Raw genomic sequence first — 19378 nt, 5'->3', positions numbered from 1 at the left:
GACAGTTTATTTATCAAGCAGTATAAGGAAAATATGAAGAGTAATGTTTCTATGAAATGACATGAAAGATGCACTCATATAAGAATGACCTGAACTGTTTTGACATTACATCAGTTAAGAAGGTGAAAAAATCTGAATAGGGCAATACTATATACTGATTTGATGGCAAAAAGGAGAGAGATGAACAGTGAAACAAGGAGTAGGGGCTATCTACTATTCTGCCCTGGATTTGAAAATGAACTTGGCAAGTCTTACAGAGATTTAAACAGTTATTATTCATCAAAATAAGTAATAGTGGATACAGGGCTGTGATAAAGGATGAGGAGACAGCTACTGTGTTGTTGCATGAACTTCTCTCATCCGGGTGGACAGAGGGTACAAAAGATAAGACAGCTTTTGAACTGGATTTTTTAAAATCTATCACTCCCTCTTTCTCTAGATAGACAGTATATACTGCATCTCAGACACCTCGAGACATGACAAAGTTGTCAGGATTATAGCTTGGATTTTGCAATTCCTCCACAAGACGGCAGGAAAGAGAGGACGACACACTTCCAAGGAACTTGAATGAAAGAACTGCAAATTGCTGAACGGAGGCTATGGAAGATTGTGATGCAAGAGATGCATGGAAAAAAGAAGCAGACATCCCTCAAATCTCTCAATGTGTTTGAAGATGAAAGTGGGTTACTTCGAGTCAAGATGAGGTTAATAAGGAGAGGGGATGAAGAATTATTCCTAACTCCCATTGTGATACCTGCAAATTATAAGCTAGTTCACATGATCATGGAGATCTGGAATTGTCTCATGCAGGAGTACAAGTTCTGCTCTCTACTTTGCGAGAACGGTTTTGGATCGTCAATGGTAGAAGAACCATAAGAAAGGTGATTTCTGGCTGTGTCAAGTGTAGAAGATACCAAGTGAAAGGAATTACCACAGAGGTCGCACCTTTGCCAGAGGATCGAATTCGAGATGCTTCTGTTTTTGAGATTGTAGGGGTGGATTTGGCTGGCCCATTACATCTCTGAGGGGGTGAAAAGGCGTGGATAGTGATATTCACGTATGCTGTTTTCAGAGCTGTACACTTTGAGCTCATCAGGACTTTATCTACTTCAGGGTTCCTTCAAGCGTTACGAAGATTCACTGCTCGGAGAGAGAGATCAAATATTATTTACAGTGATAATGGAAGGAATTTTGTTGGAGCTGAAAATGCGTTCCATGATCTTGACTGGACGAAAGTGAGTGAAGAGGCTAGTAGTCTGAGAATCGCTTGAAAATTCAATCCTCCCATGGCTGCATGGTGGAGAGGCTTCTGGGAACGTATTATTCAGATGTTAAAGAAGTTGTTGTGACGAATCTTAGGGCGTTCCTCTTTGGATTATGAGGAATTGTTGACAGTACTAATGGACACTGAAGCAGTTATTAATTCCCGACCGTTGACTTATTTATCTGAAGACAGTGATGATTTACTAGCGTTGACTCCAGCGATGTTTCTTCAGAATATTCCTAGGGTGGGAGTGCCCGATATTGATCACATTGATCAGGTAAGCCATGGAAAGAGATTCAGATATATGAAGCATCTGAGGACAGAATTACGCAAAAGGTTCAGGATAGAGTACTTAGGGCAACTTAAACCGGGAAAAGGTCAGACGAAACATCGAGAGTGATCCTTGGAAGTGACGGAGCACGTAGAATGGACTGGCCTTTAGGAAGAGTGGTTGCTGTATATCTTGGGAAAGACAATGTCGTCAGGGAGGTCAAGGTGAAGGCTGCTGGTGGCGAGTTGGACCGGCCCGTGCAGAACATCTATCCACTGAAAGCAACTCCCATTATTGAGTGGCAGAATGAAGAAGATATCCAGCAGAAGAGTCCTGCTGTGTCTGTCTCTAGAAGAACTGTTCCACGAGTGGTTACTACAAAGGTGGTTTGAAAAGTCCGTGCAAAGTCCGAGAGATGGCACCACCTGCGCGTATCGAGGTCATGTTTAGTTAGTAGCATCTGTTGAATGAACGCAAACCAAGCTTCAGCCATATTGGTCTATTTCTTTGTGTTTGGCATTAGTATGAATCAAGGAAGTCGAGTGATTTTCAAGAAATGGACGAAAAAGAATTTTGTGTGGTGATTAAATTTATGAAAGGCAAAACGCCTCAGGAGATTAAAGAGAAGCTTGATAAACATTATGGTGACTCTGCACCTTTGATTAGAACAGTTTATAAGTGGTTTCAAAATTTTCAGACCGGCCATATGGGCACAAGTGACGCTGAACGTTCTAGACGGCCTGTGGAGGTTACGAATCCAGAAATCATTGATCAAATCCATGATATGGTGATGGATGACAGAAGAGTTAAAGTGCGTGAGATTGCTAGTGCTGTGGACATCTCGACTGAATGGGTACGTAATATTTTGCATAATCATTTGGACATGAAAAAGCTATCCGCAAGATAGGTGGATTGCTCACGCTTGACCAAAAACGGAATCGTGTGAAGTGTTGCAAGGATGGTTTGCAGCTGTTCCAGAAGAATCCAGAGGGCTCTAAGCGTTGTTTCATCACTGTGGATGAAACGTGGATACATAACTATACTCCTGAGACCAAACAACAATCTAAACAATGGATTACCAAGGGGGAATCTGCACCAATAAAGGCGAAGACCGTTCCTTGGCTGGAAAGGTGACTATCATTTGGGATTCGCAAGGGATAATCCTCATCGACTGTCTGGAAAAGGGTAAAACTATTACAGGTGCATATTACTCATCGTTATTGGACCGCTTGAAAACCGAGCTGCAAGAAAAACGCCCATGATTGGCCCACAAGAAAGTCCTTTTCCATCACAACAATGCACAGCACACACCTCAGCAGTTGTGGTCACAAAATTAATCGAAATAGGATTCCAACTCATTTCACATCCCCCCTGTTCTCCAGACTTGGCTCCCTCAGACTACTATTTGTTCCCCAATTTGAAGAAATGGCTGGCAGGACAAAGATTTTATTCAAACGAGGAGGTGATTGCAAACACTAATGGATATTTTGCAGACTTGGACAAATCCTATTATTCGGAAGGGATCAACAAACTAGAACATTGCTGGACGAAGTGTATAAGCCTAAAATGAGTCTATGTCGAAAAATAAAAAAGGTTTACCCCCACCCACCTAAGTAGTTTTTATTTTTGCATGGACTTTTCAAACGCCCCTCGTACAAGATGTAGGAGGAAGTTACGAATTCCCTCTCATCTCAATTTGTAGATTTCTTCTTTGCTTTGTTTTGGTTGTGAATTTAGTGGTTTTAATCATATGATTAAAAGGTGGGAGGATATTACGAAAATGTGGTTATATTTATTTGCTCTTGGCCTCAAAAATGGTGGACAGTGGCAGGATATCAATGCTTTACTTGGACTCTGTGGTGTGTGTGATGACTGATGGGACAGTGGAGACAAAAGAGCGATGTATAACGGCGATAGCCATGTGTATGTATTTTTGTCGTGTGCAATAAATAGTATTTCCTATCTTTGTGGTTAATACTAGTTCGGTGAATTAGTCCCTTAACAAAACAATGGGACTAACATCCATGAGATTGGAGGAATGTCTGAAGATGTTAGCGTAGCACATTCCTAGTGAGAGGAGAGAAGATCTGAAACCCATCACGAAGAAGACTGTTGATTTTTGTGAAGTCAAAGATGGTACTGCATGACAAATGGTATATCAGTGGCAGTGGAGACAAAACACACGGTAGGATGTTCAGTATGGATAGCACAGGCAGCTGGACAATGGGTTAAAGTCAGATAGCTTCTCTCAATTATGACCTTTGTGCCCCAATTCACAAACTATATTTCTACAAGTAGATTTTCTAAAATATAAGTTAATCTTTAACGGTCAGGTTCTTCAGTCTGTGAAACTAATCTATGATTGAAAATACCTGAAAAACATTTAACCAGATTATACCTGACAAAAACATCATTAATGTAGAATGACATGTTTCATATCATTTGTTGTTAAATGTTTTCTTTCAGGTGTTTTCTAAATTTTATTCAATTTTAAATTAGTTTGAACAGACTGAAGAATCAAACAGTTAAAGATTAACTGAGCTGAAACTGAAAGGAAATGATTCCCACTATAATAAAATATATGTTGTGTAAATATGTTCATTACTATGAATTTCTTGAAAAGTTCAAGTCTGATTGTTTATAATTTTTTTTTTTTTTTGCTAGGGGCTTTACGTCGCACCGACATAATAGGTCTTATGGCGACGATGGGATAGGAAAGGCCTAGGAGTTGGAAGGAAGCGGCCGTGGCCTTAATTAAGGTACAGCCCCAGCATTTGCCTGGTGTGAAAATGGGAAACCACGGAAAACCATCTTCAGGGCTGCCGATAGTGGGATTCGAACCTACTATCTCCCGGATGCAAGCTCACAGCCGCGCGCCTCTACGCGCACGGCCAACTCGCCCGGTATTGTTTATAATTAGAATTACAATGATTTGAGGGTATATTTTAACCAAACAAGTCATTCTTTTGCCTCATGATACGTCTTTTTTTCTTTTTCTTTGTGATTAGGTGGTTTACCAGAATTGGTACTGAACATAGCGATACTTATGGAACAACTGTAACCTGTTCTAAACCATGTTTTGGGAGTGAGAAACACAAGTAAAATTCGTACTTTTATCCTCTGATCTATTGAGCAGAATAAGCATTTCTCAAGAGCTAATTGTAACAAGTTTTCAGGAGAATCAACTTTGCAAATCCAACTCTCTGGCTCTATGTATGACAATATTCCCAGCAAAACACTGATAAAAACAATTCCTCAAGCAATGATAACGAAATAATGATATTTAATTCAGAAGACATTCACGAAAACAGGTATACCACCTTTCTTCCTTTAATAGTTAAAAGTATTAATACTTGATGCATTCCACCTCAATTAAAGCTGCTACAACCCTTTTAATGCTACAGATTCTAAGACCAGGTTAACATTCCCAGTCACTCCATAAAATAGGTTTCTGACTTGATCATGAAACAACCTGCAAAGCAAGAAGAGAAACAAATCAGAATCTGGAGTATTAAACGACAGCAGAAAATGTTCTTAAGAGTGTATACTATACATAGACATAAATAACATTACACAACAGTTCATATAAGAAGGCAGAGGCAATATTTATGAAACTATTCAAGTGTTACAAGCTATCCCGCAAAGCTATTTCAAACTAAATTTCAAAATGTTTACGCTTTGTACAATTAAAAAAGTGTTTTCCAAAACAATACTTCTCAGTCGAGAGGTATAAGTTGGACGTTCTTTTCAAAAGTTAAACTGTCTAAAAAGAGTTTAGTGATGTTTCCACTCAGAGAACATTTAAAAATGACCGAAGCACATCAGGTGGATGTTCAATAACTTATAGGTAGATTGAAGGTGTACAGATTTGTGTATTTGTCTTCTTCAAATGCAGTTTCATTTGCTGACAATGATGGGAAACAGGAGCACCCAAGTCGTCACTGGATTACAATAGTTAGCTATGGCTATGCACACTGTCGCACAGTATTTTAGTACAGGATTTCTGTTATATAACCAAGATGTAGAATTTAGGACCTTTTCTAAATAAGTTTTCCACTTGAAATTTTCAGGTGTTCTTTTCTAAATAGTGTTTGAAATAAGGATAAAAATCCACACTGGATAGTGTTTGAACTACAGTAAAAAATGTGCAAAGACAAATTCGTTCATCTGTTGCCAACTTAATGTGAACTGTCAAAGAATTATGGAAGAATGACTTGAATTTTACAAAGCATTGCAAAGTAGAATATTTGAAAGTCTTCTACACTTAAACCACCCATGAATGATACTGGTTTGGAGAGAAGTAGCATCTCGCTATCAGGCTTAGTAAACCTCCATCAAAAAGAAAAGTCTGAGAATATATGAGTAAGTCCCAGTAACTTCATTCTGACAAACAATCCCTTTCTTGACTAGCTGTCCACTTCCAATGAATGAACAGACTAAAAACATGATGGATGGAATGATGAGAAATAGCTGGATAGACAATGAACACTGAATGATTATAGTGGCCATATAATGACTTGTGACAAGGAAATCACAAGCTGTTAAGAATGAAGGCTGTCCTTACTTTTACAGGATGATATATGTTAGAACAACTTGTGATTCAAGCACAAATTATCATAAGGATGAAACCAGACAGTAATGTAACGATACCAAGTAGGGTCATCCTCCTAAAACAATAATCACCACCACCTCCAAGTAGGGTCAGGTGGGGTAATTCCGACAATGGGATATTTCTGCCCATCTCCTTTTTCACATTTATAATGTGCACATAAAAACGAAATAGGTTTCATTTAAAGACCATTACGTGCTCTGTGTTACAGGAATACTAACTGAAAAAGTTACTGGTACACAACATAAGGGTGAAAAGAGAGACAGATAAAAACACCCCAAGATCAGAATTATCCCAGCTGACCTTACAGTACATTCTAGGATATTATTAGAACACTTACAGCTCTTGTCTAATTACAAGATGGATTCCAGAATTTTCGGCACTGCTTTATAACAAACTCACTAAAATGTCCAGTAGCTGCCATCATCCTCGAAGTAGCTCTTGTCCAAAATACACTGGTTCTGCTATTTTCTCAATTCTTCCTGGATGGCATATTTGTGAGGAGTCCAGCAATCTGCAATCCTACCTGTTCCCTCCCAAACAGTATAAAAACAGCAGTGTTCATATTGACTTTCATGGATGGAACTACTTACAGAAGTAGAATGGGTAGGAGATACGAACAATTTAACTCTCGGCCGAAACCTCAAGAATGGGCAGAGCAGTATAAGGCTCTATGATGCAATGACCAGTTCTTTTCTTAACCAAGGCTGGGTTAATACAGTCACCACAAAACTTCGTACCGCAGTACAATGCAAAATTGTGTGGGTTATTGGGACAAATTTTCAACTGCAAAATCTCTCAATTCCAAAGTGCTGATAACGTGTCTATTTGGCCTAGGTGTGCATAGGCTTTGTCACTAGGAAGTAGATACTTGGTGTCATGGTGGGAACTGTCAACCAAACTCTCAAAACTGAATGGTTCTGATCAAGAAGCTTCCACTTTACCTTAGATCCACTCAAAATCCAATGTGTGTGCACTATTCCCTTGTTGGAACCCCTGTGAACATAACTACAGGTAATGAACACATCCTGAACCACACGAATAATGTGGAAAAAATTAATCTTGTTAATATTCTGGTGTCCCCTGTGATATGAAGGTTATGCCGAAATGTTAGTAGTAACCACGAAAATGAGTTTACTTACAAGAAAAACCTGTTATAACTTTTCAAAATACTACTTACCAGCACTTATAAACTCTTCCAACTTTTGGAGCTATTTAGAAAAATGTTTCAGCCCAGGCTTTTTCTGAGATTTGTTGTATGCAACAATGGCCTTTTCATCCGATGAAAATCACTGCCCATGAGTTTTTCCTCCATTTTTTTTAAACAACAAAAAATTGCAGGGGACCAGGTGAGGTGAATAGGGCAGGGGTGGTAAAATTTGCACTCTTCCTTCTTCCAAAAATCACCAGTCCTTGCAGTGCTGTAAGCTGAAGCACTGTCGTGCTGGAACAGATGATATGTTGACTTCGATCTTGGATTCTTTTATTTCCAAGTGGTGATGACTTTGAGACATCATTTATTGAAATATCATCTAGTATTAGCAATGAGACATGTGTCCAAGGTCACACTGATCTGATGACCCGTTTTAGTGAAGAAAGTTGCAACCATTTCCTTTCCAGAACTGTGGCTCCTCCTGACTTTTGTGGGTGTGTCCCCATTTGGAAAGCACCGAACAGAAGATTGCCTCTTGGTTTCGGTATCATAATGATACACCTCACTTTCACCACCTGTCACAATGTTTGTGTCCTTGGAACGTCCTCCATCAAATCTCTCCAACATTAAACAGTACCAATGCACCCTAGTGTCCTTTTGGGTCCCTGTTACAGAATGGGACATCCAACAGACACATCATTCTGTAAGAGTTAAATATTAGTAAAGAATTGTTTGTGCAGCAGTTGACTTAATATTAAGGGTCCTTTCTATTGTTGAAAACATGATATGTTGATCTTCCTCAACCATCTTCCTTACAGCATCAATACTTTCACTGCTGTTAGAGGCAGCCGGGAACGAATGCTCATCTTCACGAGACTCCCGTCCTCTGGAACATTTGTGATGCCAATTTCCAACTGTGACTCTAGAAGGGACAGACTCTCCAAACACACGTAACAATAATGAATGGTATTGTTCGCACCTATGCTATTTTTAATAATCAGAGATCACTGAAGGAAAATACGCAGCGAAAGGTCCATTTTGCATAATGTCCGACTTTCAACTGCATATCTTTCAACCTCGCTGGTCCGAGGCTAAGTGGGGGAGGGGTCATGCCTCAAGGAAAGGTCCTAGAAGTGAAGAAACATCCTCCTTTCAATGAAAACAACGCCATTTTCCTATGATTAAAGTTTTCAACGCTGCTAAAGACTTTCAACATGGCCCTTGTATCCTATGCATCAGAGACATGGACTTTATGCACCAATGACCACCACTGTATCGAAACATTTGAGACAAAGTGCTGGCGATGTAAGCTTCCCATTCTGTGGACAGCACACTGAACTTATGCATCTGTCCTTGTGGAATTCAAACCGCAACAAATGTTGTCTACCCTGATCTACAGGAAAATCCTTGTGCTCTTTGGCCATTTTGCTTGCAGCCCCCCCACACAGAGACATTGGCAGTCCAGTGGAAATCCAAAGGCAAGTGATGGCGTGGAAGGCAGTCAACCCACTGGACTGACCTTGTAAAAACCCTGCTTGATATCAACCTGAAGCAAGCAACAATAGTGGATGGCAAGAAACAGAGCAAGATAAGCTATGTGCCAGTAGCATCATCGTGACATTGTAGCCACCACATTTCTGTAAAGACTTTCAGGATACAACAGTAACTGGCTTGTGCAACAAATAATGAAGAAGAAAACAAATGTTTAAATCATGACGCCAAGGAATCTGCACAAAACTGCAGTCATTTTTTGCGATCTAACTGTCACCACTGAAACTCCCTAGGTTCAGTTTGTCACAGATGCATCTACAGCGACATCCCCTAGCAGTGTACTGATTTGTATATTAAATTTTATATAGTGAAGATAACTCTCCTAAGTTCGTAACGCCAAAGCTTCCAGCCACAGCTTGTTGTAACTTCATGGTACCATCTTAACAGTGCGCTTAGAAGCTACTGCTTGATAATGACAATTATCCTCCAATAGTGTTAGTAGTGATGATACCAGCTGCCATATGGTATCTAACAGAAGACCTTGAAACTACCTGACCAAAATAAGAACATTATAAAATTAAATAGGAAAATTCACAGTCCTATAAAAACGACTACTGTATTTTCCAAGCACCTTCAGATTGTACACTTCAAAATAAGGGGTCGCTCATTGAAATCTGCAACTCCCTCTGTGTATCACTGGTAGGGTGTCGGCCTCTGGATCCCAGGACAGCAGGTTCAAACCCAGCAATGGTAGTCAGACATTTGAAGGGCGGACAAAAGTCCATTTGACACTCCATGTCGTATGATGTCAATTGTAATCACAAAGACCCACACATGAGATGCTGTCAATTATGTACACTGTTTTATTTACAAATTATATACACATTATACAACATTAATGAACCACCATCTTGAACTGAATCGAAGGAGAAGAACAAGAATACTGCCACTATTAGCAAGGCAACGAACTACAGAACACAACCAACACAACATGAGTTTACATAGGCCTACTTAACTCGACCAACGTCTCTCACTATCAACTCAACTCCACTACCCAAGACCGTCCTTTTATATACCTTGCCTGGTCAGGCTTCTAGAAAAATATGACACAACATGCTTTCCTGTATCTTCTCGAATCTCCAATAACCTATGTACAAATGGATAGAACATTCTGTAAAACTCGAGTGACAAAGGTGCTGTAGTGAACAGATTAAAATGAAAAATGGGATCACTTCCAGTCAACTATGTGCTACCATGTTATTTCAAAGAATCTATATCCTGAATGATACAACAACATATCCTAACAATGCTCAACAACGTTCAAAAAGCACAAGTCACAGAGAGAATGCAAAAATGGATCAGTTTCAAACTCCCACATCCTCCCCACCCTGGACGACCTCCAGTGGGATGACCAGCTGGACTGGATGTGTAATCTGATGTCCATCAGTCGTGCGGAGTATCAGCATCCTGATGTGGCTGTCTCATCCTTGTCGTAACTCTTGGATGAATGCTTTCTCCCACATACTGTATGACGGCGGTGTGAGTCGTCTTGTAGAAGAACTACATCTCCCACTCATAAGGGAACTGATCTTCCATGTGTCTGTTGGACATGATGATAGTTTCTCAGTTCCAAGAGATATTCTTTGGTCCATCCTTTCATAAGATCATTTGTTGCCTGTTGCTGAAGTCTTCCGAAGTTCAGGAAATGAGCAGGAGTTAAAGTGGTAGGGCCTTCATCCTGGAGTAATGTATGTGGATTTATTTCAGCCTCCACACTGGCCAGAATTGTGTTAAGTGTTTCATGGTCCACTTGTCTGCGTCCTAAGACCTTTTGCTTAACTGTGCCAATCATATGCTCCCACCATCCTCCCCACCAACCAGCAAGTGGAGCAATGAATTTCCAGTTAATTCCAGTGATTGCAAAGTATTGGGAAGTTTTGTTTTGTTGAAGGATAGTAGTTACTTCTCTGAGTTCCTTATTGGCTGCATGGAAGGTAGTAGCGTTGTCTGAATATACTGTATGTGGAATTCCTCTACGACTGGTGAAGCGCTGAAAGGCAAGTAAGGATTTGTCTACAGTCATGTCAGAAGTAAGTTCCAGGTGAACAGCTTGAGTAGTGACACAAGTGAGTATTAAGACATACACTTTTTCTACAGTGCTGCCTTGCTTTGCATACAGCGGGCCAGCGAAATCCAAACCTGAGACTTCAAATGGAGTTGCATACTTAACGCGGTCTGCTGGTAATGGAGCTTCAGGAGCTTGCCCGTGAGGGTTATTCACGAGCTTGCATGGTAAACACATTCGAAGAACTTTCTTGATGGCTTGTCGTGCTCGACCGATGCAGAATTATGACCGAAGTTCCGAAAGTACTACTCGCAGTCCCAGGTGATGCAGTTTAATATGAATTTGTCTGATCAATAAATGAGATAAGTGATGATTGCCGTCAAGAAGGAGTGGGTGTCTCTCATTAAGTGATGTTTCAGTGAACTGAAGTCGACCTCCTAGGCGGATCATACTGTCTTGCAGAAAATGTTTAATTTTAGAGTTCTTTGGCAGTGGTAAATGCTCCCATAAAGCTTTATACTCCTCAGGAAAGCTTTCCTGTTGGGCCGTAAGAATTAGATAATGTCGACTGGTTTCCATTTCAGAAGCCGTCAGTTCGCCGTAACGTATTTCTCTGTTACGTATGTTATTCATGAAACGAAAAATCCATCCTATTATTCAGAGTAGTTTGAAGTAGGAACTGAACTTGGAAATATCAAGAAGGGAATTTTGAATGGTAACGGCAAGTGTTTGATGAGTAGTTATTCTAAATTTTGGGAGAGTATTGTGCTCACATATGAAATATTGAGGCCAGTGTTGTGGTGAAGCTCGAAGCCAGGTAGGACCATACCACCATGTTTCAGTCGAAAATAGGTCTTGGGCTTGTATTCTTCTTGATAAATGATCTGCCGGATTATTAAGTCCTGGGCAGTGCATCCACTGTGATGGTGAAGTGTACGAGATGATCTCGGTAACACGATTGCAGACGGATGTTTTACAACGATGAGGTTCACTGCGAATCCACCCAAGTGTAACAGTGGAGTCAGTCCACATTGTTGCCTTTGTAATATAATTTGTGGCATTACAGAAATATTGTAAAAGTGACACTCCCACAAATGCTGCACGCAGTTCTAGATGAGGTAAAGTGATCTTCTTTACTGGTGCTAATCTAGTTCTGCTTCATACTAGTCGCACTGTCGTGTCATTGTTAAATTCTGTACGCAGGTATATAACGGCTCCATATGCTCGTTCTGATGCATCACAGAAAATATGTAACGTAGAGGTCTCAAATCATGAATTTACGCCTCCTATCCATTGTGGAAGAGAAATATCTGAAAGATGGTGGAGATTGAAGCACCATAATGACCATTTTGCACCAATGTTGAAAGGAAGTGTTTCTAGCCATCCAATACCTCTGTACCAAGTATCTTGGAATAGTAATTTGCCAATTATTAAGACTGGTGAGAACAATGATATAGATGTTGATTCCCATAGGGAACCTGAAATATTTGTCCCAAATGAGTAAATTTATAATGCCAATATAAATGGTCCGTTATTGGACATTACAAATTTTCCAGCTAACTCATTCCTGGTTGCCAGCGTTTTGCCCCCGTGTGCTAAGTTGGATTCATCAGTTGGTACTTAGCATACCCACAAAGACGTATGGCTAGTGCATACCGCAGAGGCCACTGCATAGGCTACTTGGAGCCACCGGCAGTGCCAATGCACTATGAGAGAGTTTGTCTCATTACCAAAAATTGATACCTGCTTGGCCATCAGATGATATAGATGTTGATTCCCATAGGGAAACTGAAATATTTATAATTTATAATACCAATATAAATGGTCCACGATTGGACATTATAAATTTTCCAGCTAACTCATACCTGGTTGCCAGCGTTTCGCCCCCGTGTGCTAAATTGGGCTCACCAGTTGGTACTTACATTAAGGCTGAAGATGGCCAGACAAGGCCGAAACCAGTCCCTAGTTTAGTAATTTAATTCAATAATATTGCATATTACAGTATTGAAAAGGTGGCCATTGCAACATTAATTTAATAAGCAACAGACCCTATCATGCTACATGCGGTACTATACTGGAATGACGGCTGTATGGGAGCAAAGTGCAGTTTCCAGTGAGACTAGCTGTACGGCATAGAGGCATGGTTGACGTTTGCGTACATGCCGCAAGACACAAGTGACTTCAAAAAATATAAACGTTTAGGTGGAAGGTCTCTTACAAACTTCACAGGATTTGCAGTGAAAGATATATTTCAGAAGATAAAAAGCAATTAGAAACTGAAAAGGCTATGGATATTGAACAAAATGAAAATGTATTCCAGAACAAAATTACGGAATAAGTAGAAAGTCTTATCTTCCATGGCTTACGTTGCCTGAACCATCATCGATAGACCCCAAGTGTAAGGGTACGAAATGTAGAGCTGTTCAAGCATATACTTACAGTAGAACCTCGATAATTCGAAATCGGTTAATTCAAAATCCCGTCTAATTCGAAGAAGCTCTCGTTCTCGGAAACATGAGATACAGTTTTGCTTGTTATTTCAATTGTTTAATTCGAAATACGGAAAATTTGTAATTCGAAGTACAATGTCGGCCGCATTACCGAAATTCAGACTTTTAATTCGAAACTGCCTTTACATTTGGAAACCATAGTATGTTACAGAGTAATTTCAACAATAAATTATGCCGGTTCCCCTGTGCAAATGCATTATCTTTTTGGATTTCTGTACTGTTTGCATTTTTAGATGCTTTGTACTGGCATGGAAAGTGCCCGACGCCCTTAACACATTGTAGCTTATCGAACTTTCCTCCGCTTCATAATAGAACACGCGTTCCGGAACGTGGAGGGTTAGCTTTCCGCAGTTACACTCACTTCGGTGGGTCTACAGTGCACTTCATGATTGCCGACAGTTGACGTAAAAACGTGGCACATATAATAAATTCGTAGGCACCGAACAATATTGTCATTGCCGGTAAAACTGCATTGCTTTATTTTAATGTGAGCCCAAGCGGTCTTATGGTTTTAAAGGAGAAATTGCCAGCCGGGAAATCATACAAGGGTGAGGGATGGGGGTCATAGTAATGCGTTGCAATGCACATGGGCGCGAGATACTTTATCCCCTCGTCATAGGAAAGTTCGATAAGCTACAATGTGTTAAGGGCGTCGGGCACTTTCCATGCCAGTACAAAGCATCTAAAAATGCAAACAGTACAGAAATCCAAAAAGATAATGCATTTGCACAGGGGAACCGGCATAATTTATTCTCGTCTTTGAATTGTGCGATTTTTTCTTTCGTTGCGTGAGGTTATGTTTGTCAGTGATTTATCCAAGTGCATTATTTCAACATTGTAAATGCACCTTGTTGGATACATTTCGGAAGTAGTTTTTTCCCTGGCATTTGAAAGGTTTAAACTGTGAATCGAGGTGATTGCATGTATCAATGGGTCTTAGAATACTTTGTGACACGGCAAGTGTTTACATTTCTGAAGTACGAGAGAAGTACCTTGACGGGAAATCGTACAAGGATAGAGTCATAGGAAAGTTCGATTTTTAGGGCATTGGGTACTTTCTGTGTAAATACAAGGCATCTAAAATGCATACAGTATAGTAATCCAATTAATAAAGCACTCGCATATGGGAGCCAGCATAGATTTCTCCTCGTCTTTGAATCGTGCTTTTTTTCGTTTTCTTTCTTTTGTTGCGTGATGTTATGTTTACCAGTTGAATGAAATTGGAATTCTTTTGTATTCAACCCTTTAAGAAACGCCGTAATATCACGCAACAGGCAGTGTGCGGGAAAACAGAATCCAGTGAGATATCCGAGTGCATTATTTGAATACTGTAAATGCACCTTCTTGGATACATTTTGGAAATAGTTCTTTTTTCATGGCATTCGAAAGGTATAAACTGTGAATCAAGGTTAAATGCATGCAGTAACGGGCCTTAGAATATTTAGTAACGCAGCAAGGGTTGGCACTTCTGAATTGCAAATTGGCGGTTAATTCAAAATCACGTAATTCGAAGTCCGATTTTTGAGTCCCAACGACTTCGAATTAACAAGGTTTTACTGTATATCCAACCATTTGCCCTTCAGAGCGATTTTGGTTCATAGTCGATGGTAAAAAAATAACACTTCTCAAATAAACAAATAAATAAATAGAGATTTTTCCCAAATTTTACATCCAAATAAAGTATTTACCCTCCTCTAGGATTCAGTAAGAATTAAAATAATCTTTAAAATATATCATTTGCAATAACAGTATGGGAGTTAAGACGGCTTTATTCACGGTGGATCACTAATTAACCTTAAAATATCCATAAAAATTATTAATTTCATATCATACATCAAGCCTGCAACATTTCTACCATCATATTTTCAGCATCCATAATAATGGAAATCAATAATAATAAATTTTAAAATTTATAAATAATTCCATAATGCATTTAAATATCCTATGTCCAGTCATCTGAAAAAGGAGAATCTTCACTAAGGATTAGTTCAACAGTTATGTCTTCAGTGAGGTCAGCTGCCTTAACCTACAGCCACAGCGCTGTTACACCGGCTAGGCATTTCTGTCTTGCGGCACCAATCGCTGCTAAAGAATTGCACAGAGGGAGCAGATTGAAGAATATCTCCAGTTTCATTCACCGTTTTTCTTCCTGTATTGCAAGTTGTGCTACAAGTTACATTTGTGTCTGTGATAAGAGTTGTACTGCGAGCTACGGCGGACTACGTTCATTATGGCTGTTAAACGTAAGAAGCTGACTCTTCAACAAAAGATCGACATCATTAGTGATGTTGAAAGGGATAGCAAGTACCTTTGTCACACATGGCAAGAAAATATACGCTGTTTGGCATCATTAAACAGAAGGAAGCAATTCTGACCGCAGAAGTGGAGTACTGTTCTGGGGCAAAAATAAGGAAGAATATTTGTTCTTATTGTCGCCATCTGTGTCGGTGCGACGTAAAGAAAAAAAAATTGTTCTTCGCTGTACGAGGAACTTGAAAACATTTTAATGAAATGGTTCGAGGGAAAAAGGAGTGAGAAAGCTACAATTGACAGGAACATGCATTTTTCAGTTATTCTATGGTGGAGGGGTTTTATTTCTATACACATCATCTTTCAAACGACCCCACAAATAGAAGCTGTAAGGCATTAAGTCAGTAGAACAAGCTGGCCATAAACCTGGGCCAATTATTCCGTACCCGAAAACATCACACATGGCATTCACAGAATTACAAGCAGAAGGTAGTGTAGCCCTGTCTTACTGAAAATATTCAAGCGACCTTTGCTGTTCAGTCAGTTGAGGAAAAAACTTGTTCAGTATTAATTCTATGTATCGTTCAAAATTAATGGTGTCATTGACCAAAATTGGCCCTACAATTCTTTTAGCACTAACAGTGCACCAAACTCCTCTTTAAAGCTCATAAAGTGGAGTTTTATGAATTATTCTTGGATTCTCGAGTGACCAATACTAGTTATTTTTTCAAATTTACGCATCCAAGTAAATAAAACCTGTCTTACAAGGAAACAGCACTGATTTAAGATTTGATTCACTAATGCCGACAAACTGAAGAAACCAATTGCAATATTGTTTTCTTGAAACTGGATCCATTGGGCTTAAACTTTGCACTTCTGTGACTTCGTAAGTCATCTTTTTTTGCCCACCAAACAAAACATGAAAGCTCACTTTACTGAACCAATACCCTAAATTTTTGTGTTAGTTAAGACAGTGTATTGTTTAACTAGTTTTTTTGTTTAGTACTGAACCCACAATTTTGAATTTATTCATAGTTTTCTTAATTCCGTAACCTGTTAGAACTTGTACTCCAGGAAATTGTCTGCAGAATTCTGTTCTCAAGCTACAAGCAAATTCTTGTTTCAACTGCACACAAAAATACACAGTTCAACACTTAATTCAGAAGCCATGAAATACACTAATCAATTGCTGATATATAAGAAGCAATCGCACTGTAAGGAAGCATATCACAAACTAGCTGAGAACGTGACATCACTAGGCGAGCTATGTGGGTCAGGCAGCTACTGCATCGTCCACTTCCCCAGACACGGCACAGGAAACAACCGGCAACACAACTGAGGCTAACACACATAAGAGATAGATTCCATCTGAACACAAATCTGTCTTGATAAGGCATGTTTTAGAATATATGAAATGTCAATCACAATCAAAATGCACACTTGGCCTAACAGCCGGTGAGATGTTAATCGTGAAGGGCTTCATCATTACAACTACCAGACTGATTACAAGCTGTATGTATGAGATTGTTGTACTTACTCGTACTACCTTAGAGTTGAAAGCCAGCCACTTATTTTTCTCCCCTTCCCTCTCCTCTTCCATCTGTTTATATCGCTGCAATTTTTTCTGTTTCTTCTTCTTTTGATACTCTCTCTGCTTAGACAGAGCCTGTTTCCTGCAAGGAAAGCACAATTAGTAGTCATCATAGGACATAATAAACTGTCAATTACATTAGTGCTGATGAAATATCCTAAGTGTTGAGTATGACAACAATACTGTATTCATTTGCCTTTAAAATCCCCTTTTATGCCTTTCATTTTTTGTCTTCTAAAATGGGGCAAGGTATAATAGGCAAAGAGGTTAAAAACAGGTTGGTTTGGCAGGGTTTCAAAGTATAAAAAGATATGCTTTGTTCAATATTTAATCCTATTTATTTATTTTATTTCACATTTTATGGCCTACATTGGACCATTCAGCCCAATATTTTTTTTCATTCTGAGAGATGCTGCCTTCCTGTCTTCTGTTGAAAATACCCTCCCATTAGACCTTTCATAGATTCTGGTGTGTAGCCTGGTGTGTGTGTCTTGATATCTTAATTTTTCCTGGGTTGTTTTTATCGCTTATTGTTACAGTTCTTAAATATCCTCCTTAATTTCTGTGATCCATTTAATCTTGGTCTTGCTATTCCATAATTTTTAAATTATTTTTCTGCTAATTCTCGTGTCAGGTGTTCTGATAAGATGTCCAAAGAATGATACACATTTTCTCCTAATCTGGCTCAATACTGGTTCAATTTCCTTATAAACTGTTTTATTTGATATCATTATTTTGATACTGTTTATTAATGCATGTTCTAATTATTATTCTTTCTGTCTTTGTCTGTTTCAGCTGTATTAGTAGTTTTAAAAATGGTTTCACTAGCATAAGTTATTTCTGGCTGTGTGACTGTTTTATAATGTCTTAATTTTGCTGCTATCAATAAGCTTTCTTTATTGTATGTAGTCTTGGTAATATAATTTGCTTTGTTTAATTTATTTATTCTGTTATGCCAAGCTGGTTTCTCATTAAGACTATAAGTTATGATTTCTCCTAAATACTTAACTTTATCACCAATTTTTATTTCTTGGCCATCAATTGTTATTTTATTTACCAGTGGGGGATATGTAAACATGATCTCAGTTTTCCAAAGGATATTGTAAGACCTATTTTTTTGTGCTATTTTCTATAGAGATTTAATTTGGTGTCAAATTTCCTGAATATTGTTGGACAATAGAGCAAGGTCATCCGCAAATCCTAAACAATTTAAACTTAAATTTTGTTTGGAGCTTCCAACTTTTTTGTTCCTTGGGTTGGCCTTGTACCATTCCCTTAGTAAAAATTCTAATGCACAATTAAACAGTAATGGAGATAAACAGTCTCCTTATCTTAATAATAACAACAATAATTTATTTAAATAATCAAGCTATTTAAAACAAAGTAATAAGAAACAAGGACTCTTAAAATTCACACTACATTAACTTGCTTTTGGGATAAAATACTTAGCATCAGAGCAGTCTGCGATAAAAGAGCTTGCATCAGAACAGTCAGTTCTCGTTTATGGGTGTTGTATTGTACATGATAATTATAATATACTGAAATGGGAATGTCACCATGACATTCTCTATCAAAGTATTTCTAGCGCTACTCGTAACAACACCTGTATGGGAGGTTTGAAAAGACCTCTGTGCGCGTGCAGGTGACGGATGTAGCAGCTATGCGCACAACCAGATCGCTGCAGGAGAGCCAGCCAAGGACAGATGACATAGCCATCGAGCATTCCATTCCTACCATCTCATTATCTCCAGAACAAAATATGATATGAAAATTCTGATCACATCATCGTGTAGCCCCTAATAACAAAGGGTAGTACAGTAGAATCTTGATAATTCTAAATCGGTTAATTCAAAATCTCGCCTAATTCAAAGCAGCTCTCGTTCCCAGAAACATGAGGTACGGTCTTGCATGTTAATTAAATCGCTTAATTCGAAATACGGATAATTCGTAATTCGAAGAACAATATTGGTCCCGTTACCGAAACTGAGGTTTTTAATTCAAAACTGCCTTTACATTTTGAAAAAAAAAAAGTATTTTACAGAGTAATTTAAATTCAAAATTTCTCCACATCATGAAAGAACACGTCTTCCGGAACGTGAAGGGGTAACTTTGCGCACTTTCACGTACTTCGGCGTGTTGAAAGTCTGCTTCATATCTGCTATGTTCGAGCGGAA

The 19378-nt window shown here is 38.9% G+C and overlaps 1 protein-coding gene across 1 annotated transcript in view; it reads right to left on the bottom strand.

Annotated features, from left to right (window-relative positions):
* Positions 1–19378, bottom strand: part of Spf30 (Splicing factor 30) — an 84631-nt gene that overhangs the window by 28202 nt on the left and 37051 nt on the right. Inside the window, exon 5 of the mRNA XM_067152567.2 lies at positions 17151–17286. Within this exon, the coding sequence (XP_067008668.1) occupies positions 17151–17286 (136 nt within the window). The remainder of the gene's footprint in view (positions 1–17150; positions 17287–19378) is intronic.

This window comes from Anabrus simplex, chromosome 8, assembly GCF_040414725.1.
Source record: "Anabrus simplex isolate iqAnaSimp1 chromosome 8, ASM4041472v1, whole genome shotgun sequence".
Classification (NCBI taxonomy): domain Eukaryota; kingdom Metazoa; phylum Arthropoda; class Insecta; order Orthoptera; family Tettigoniidae; genus Anabrus; species Anabrus simplex.
This window is presented reverse-complemented; position numbering and strand designations above follow the sequence as displayed.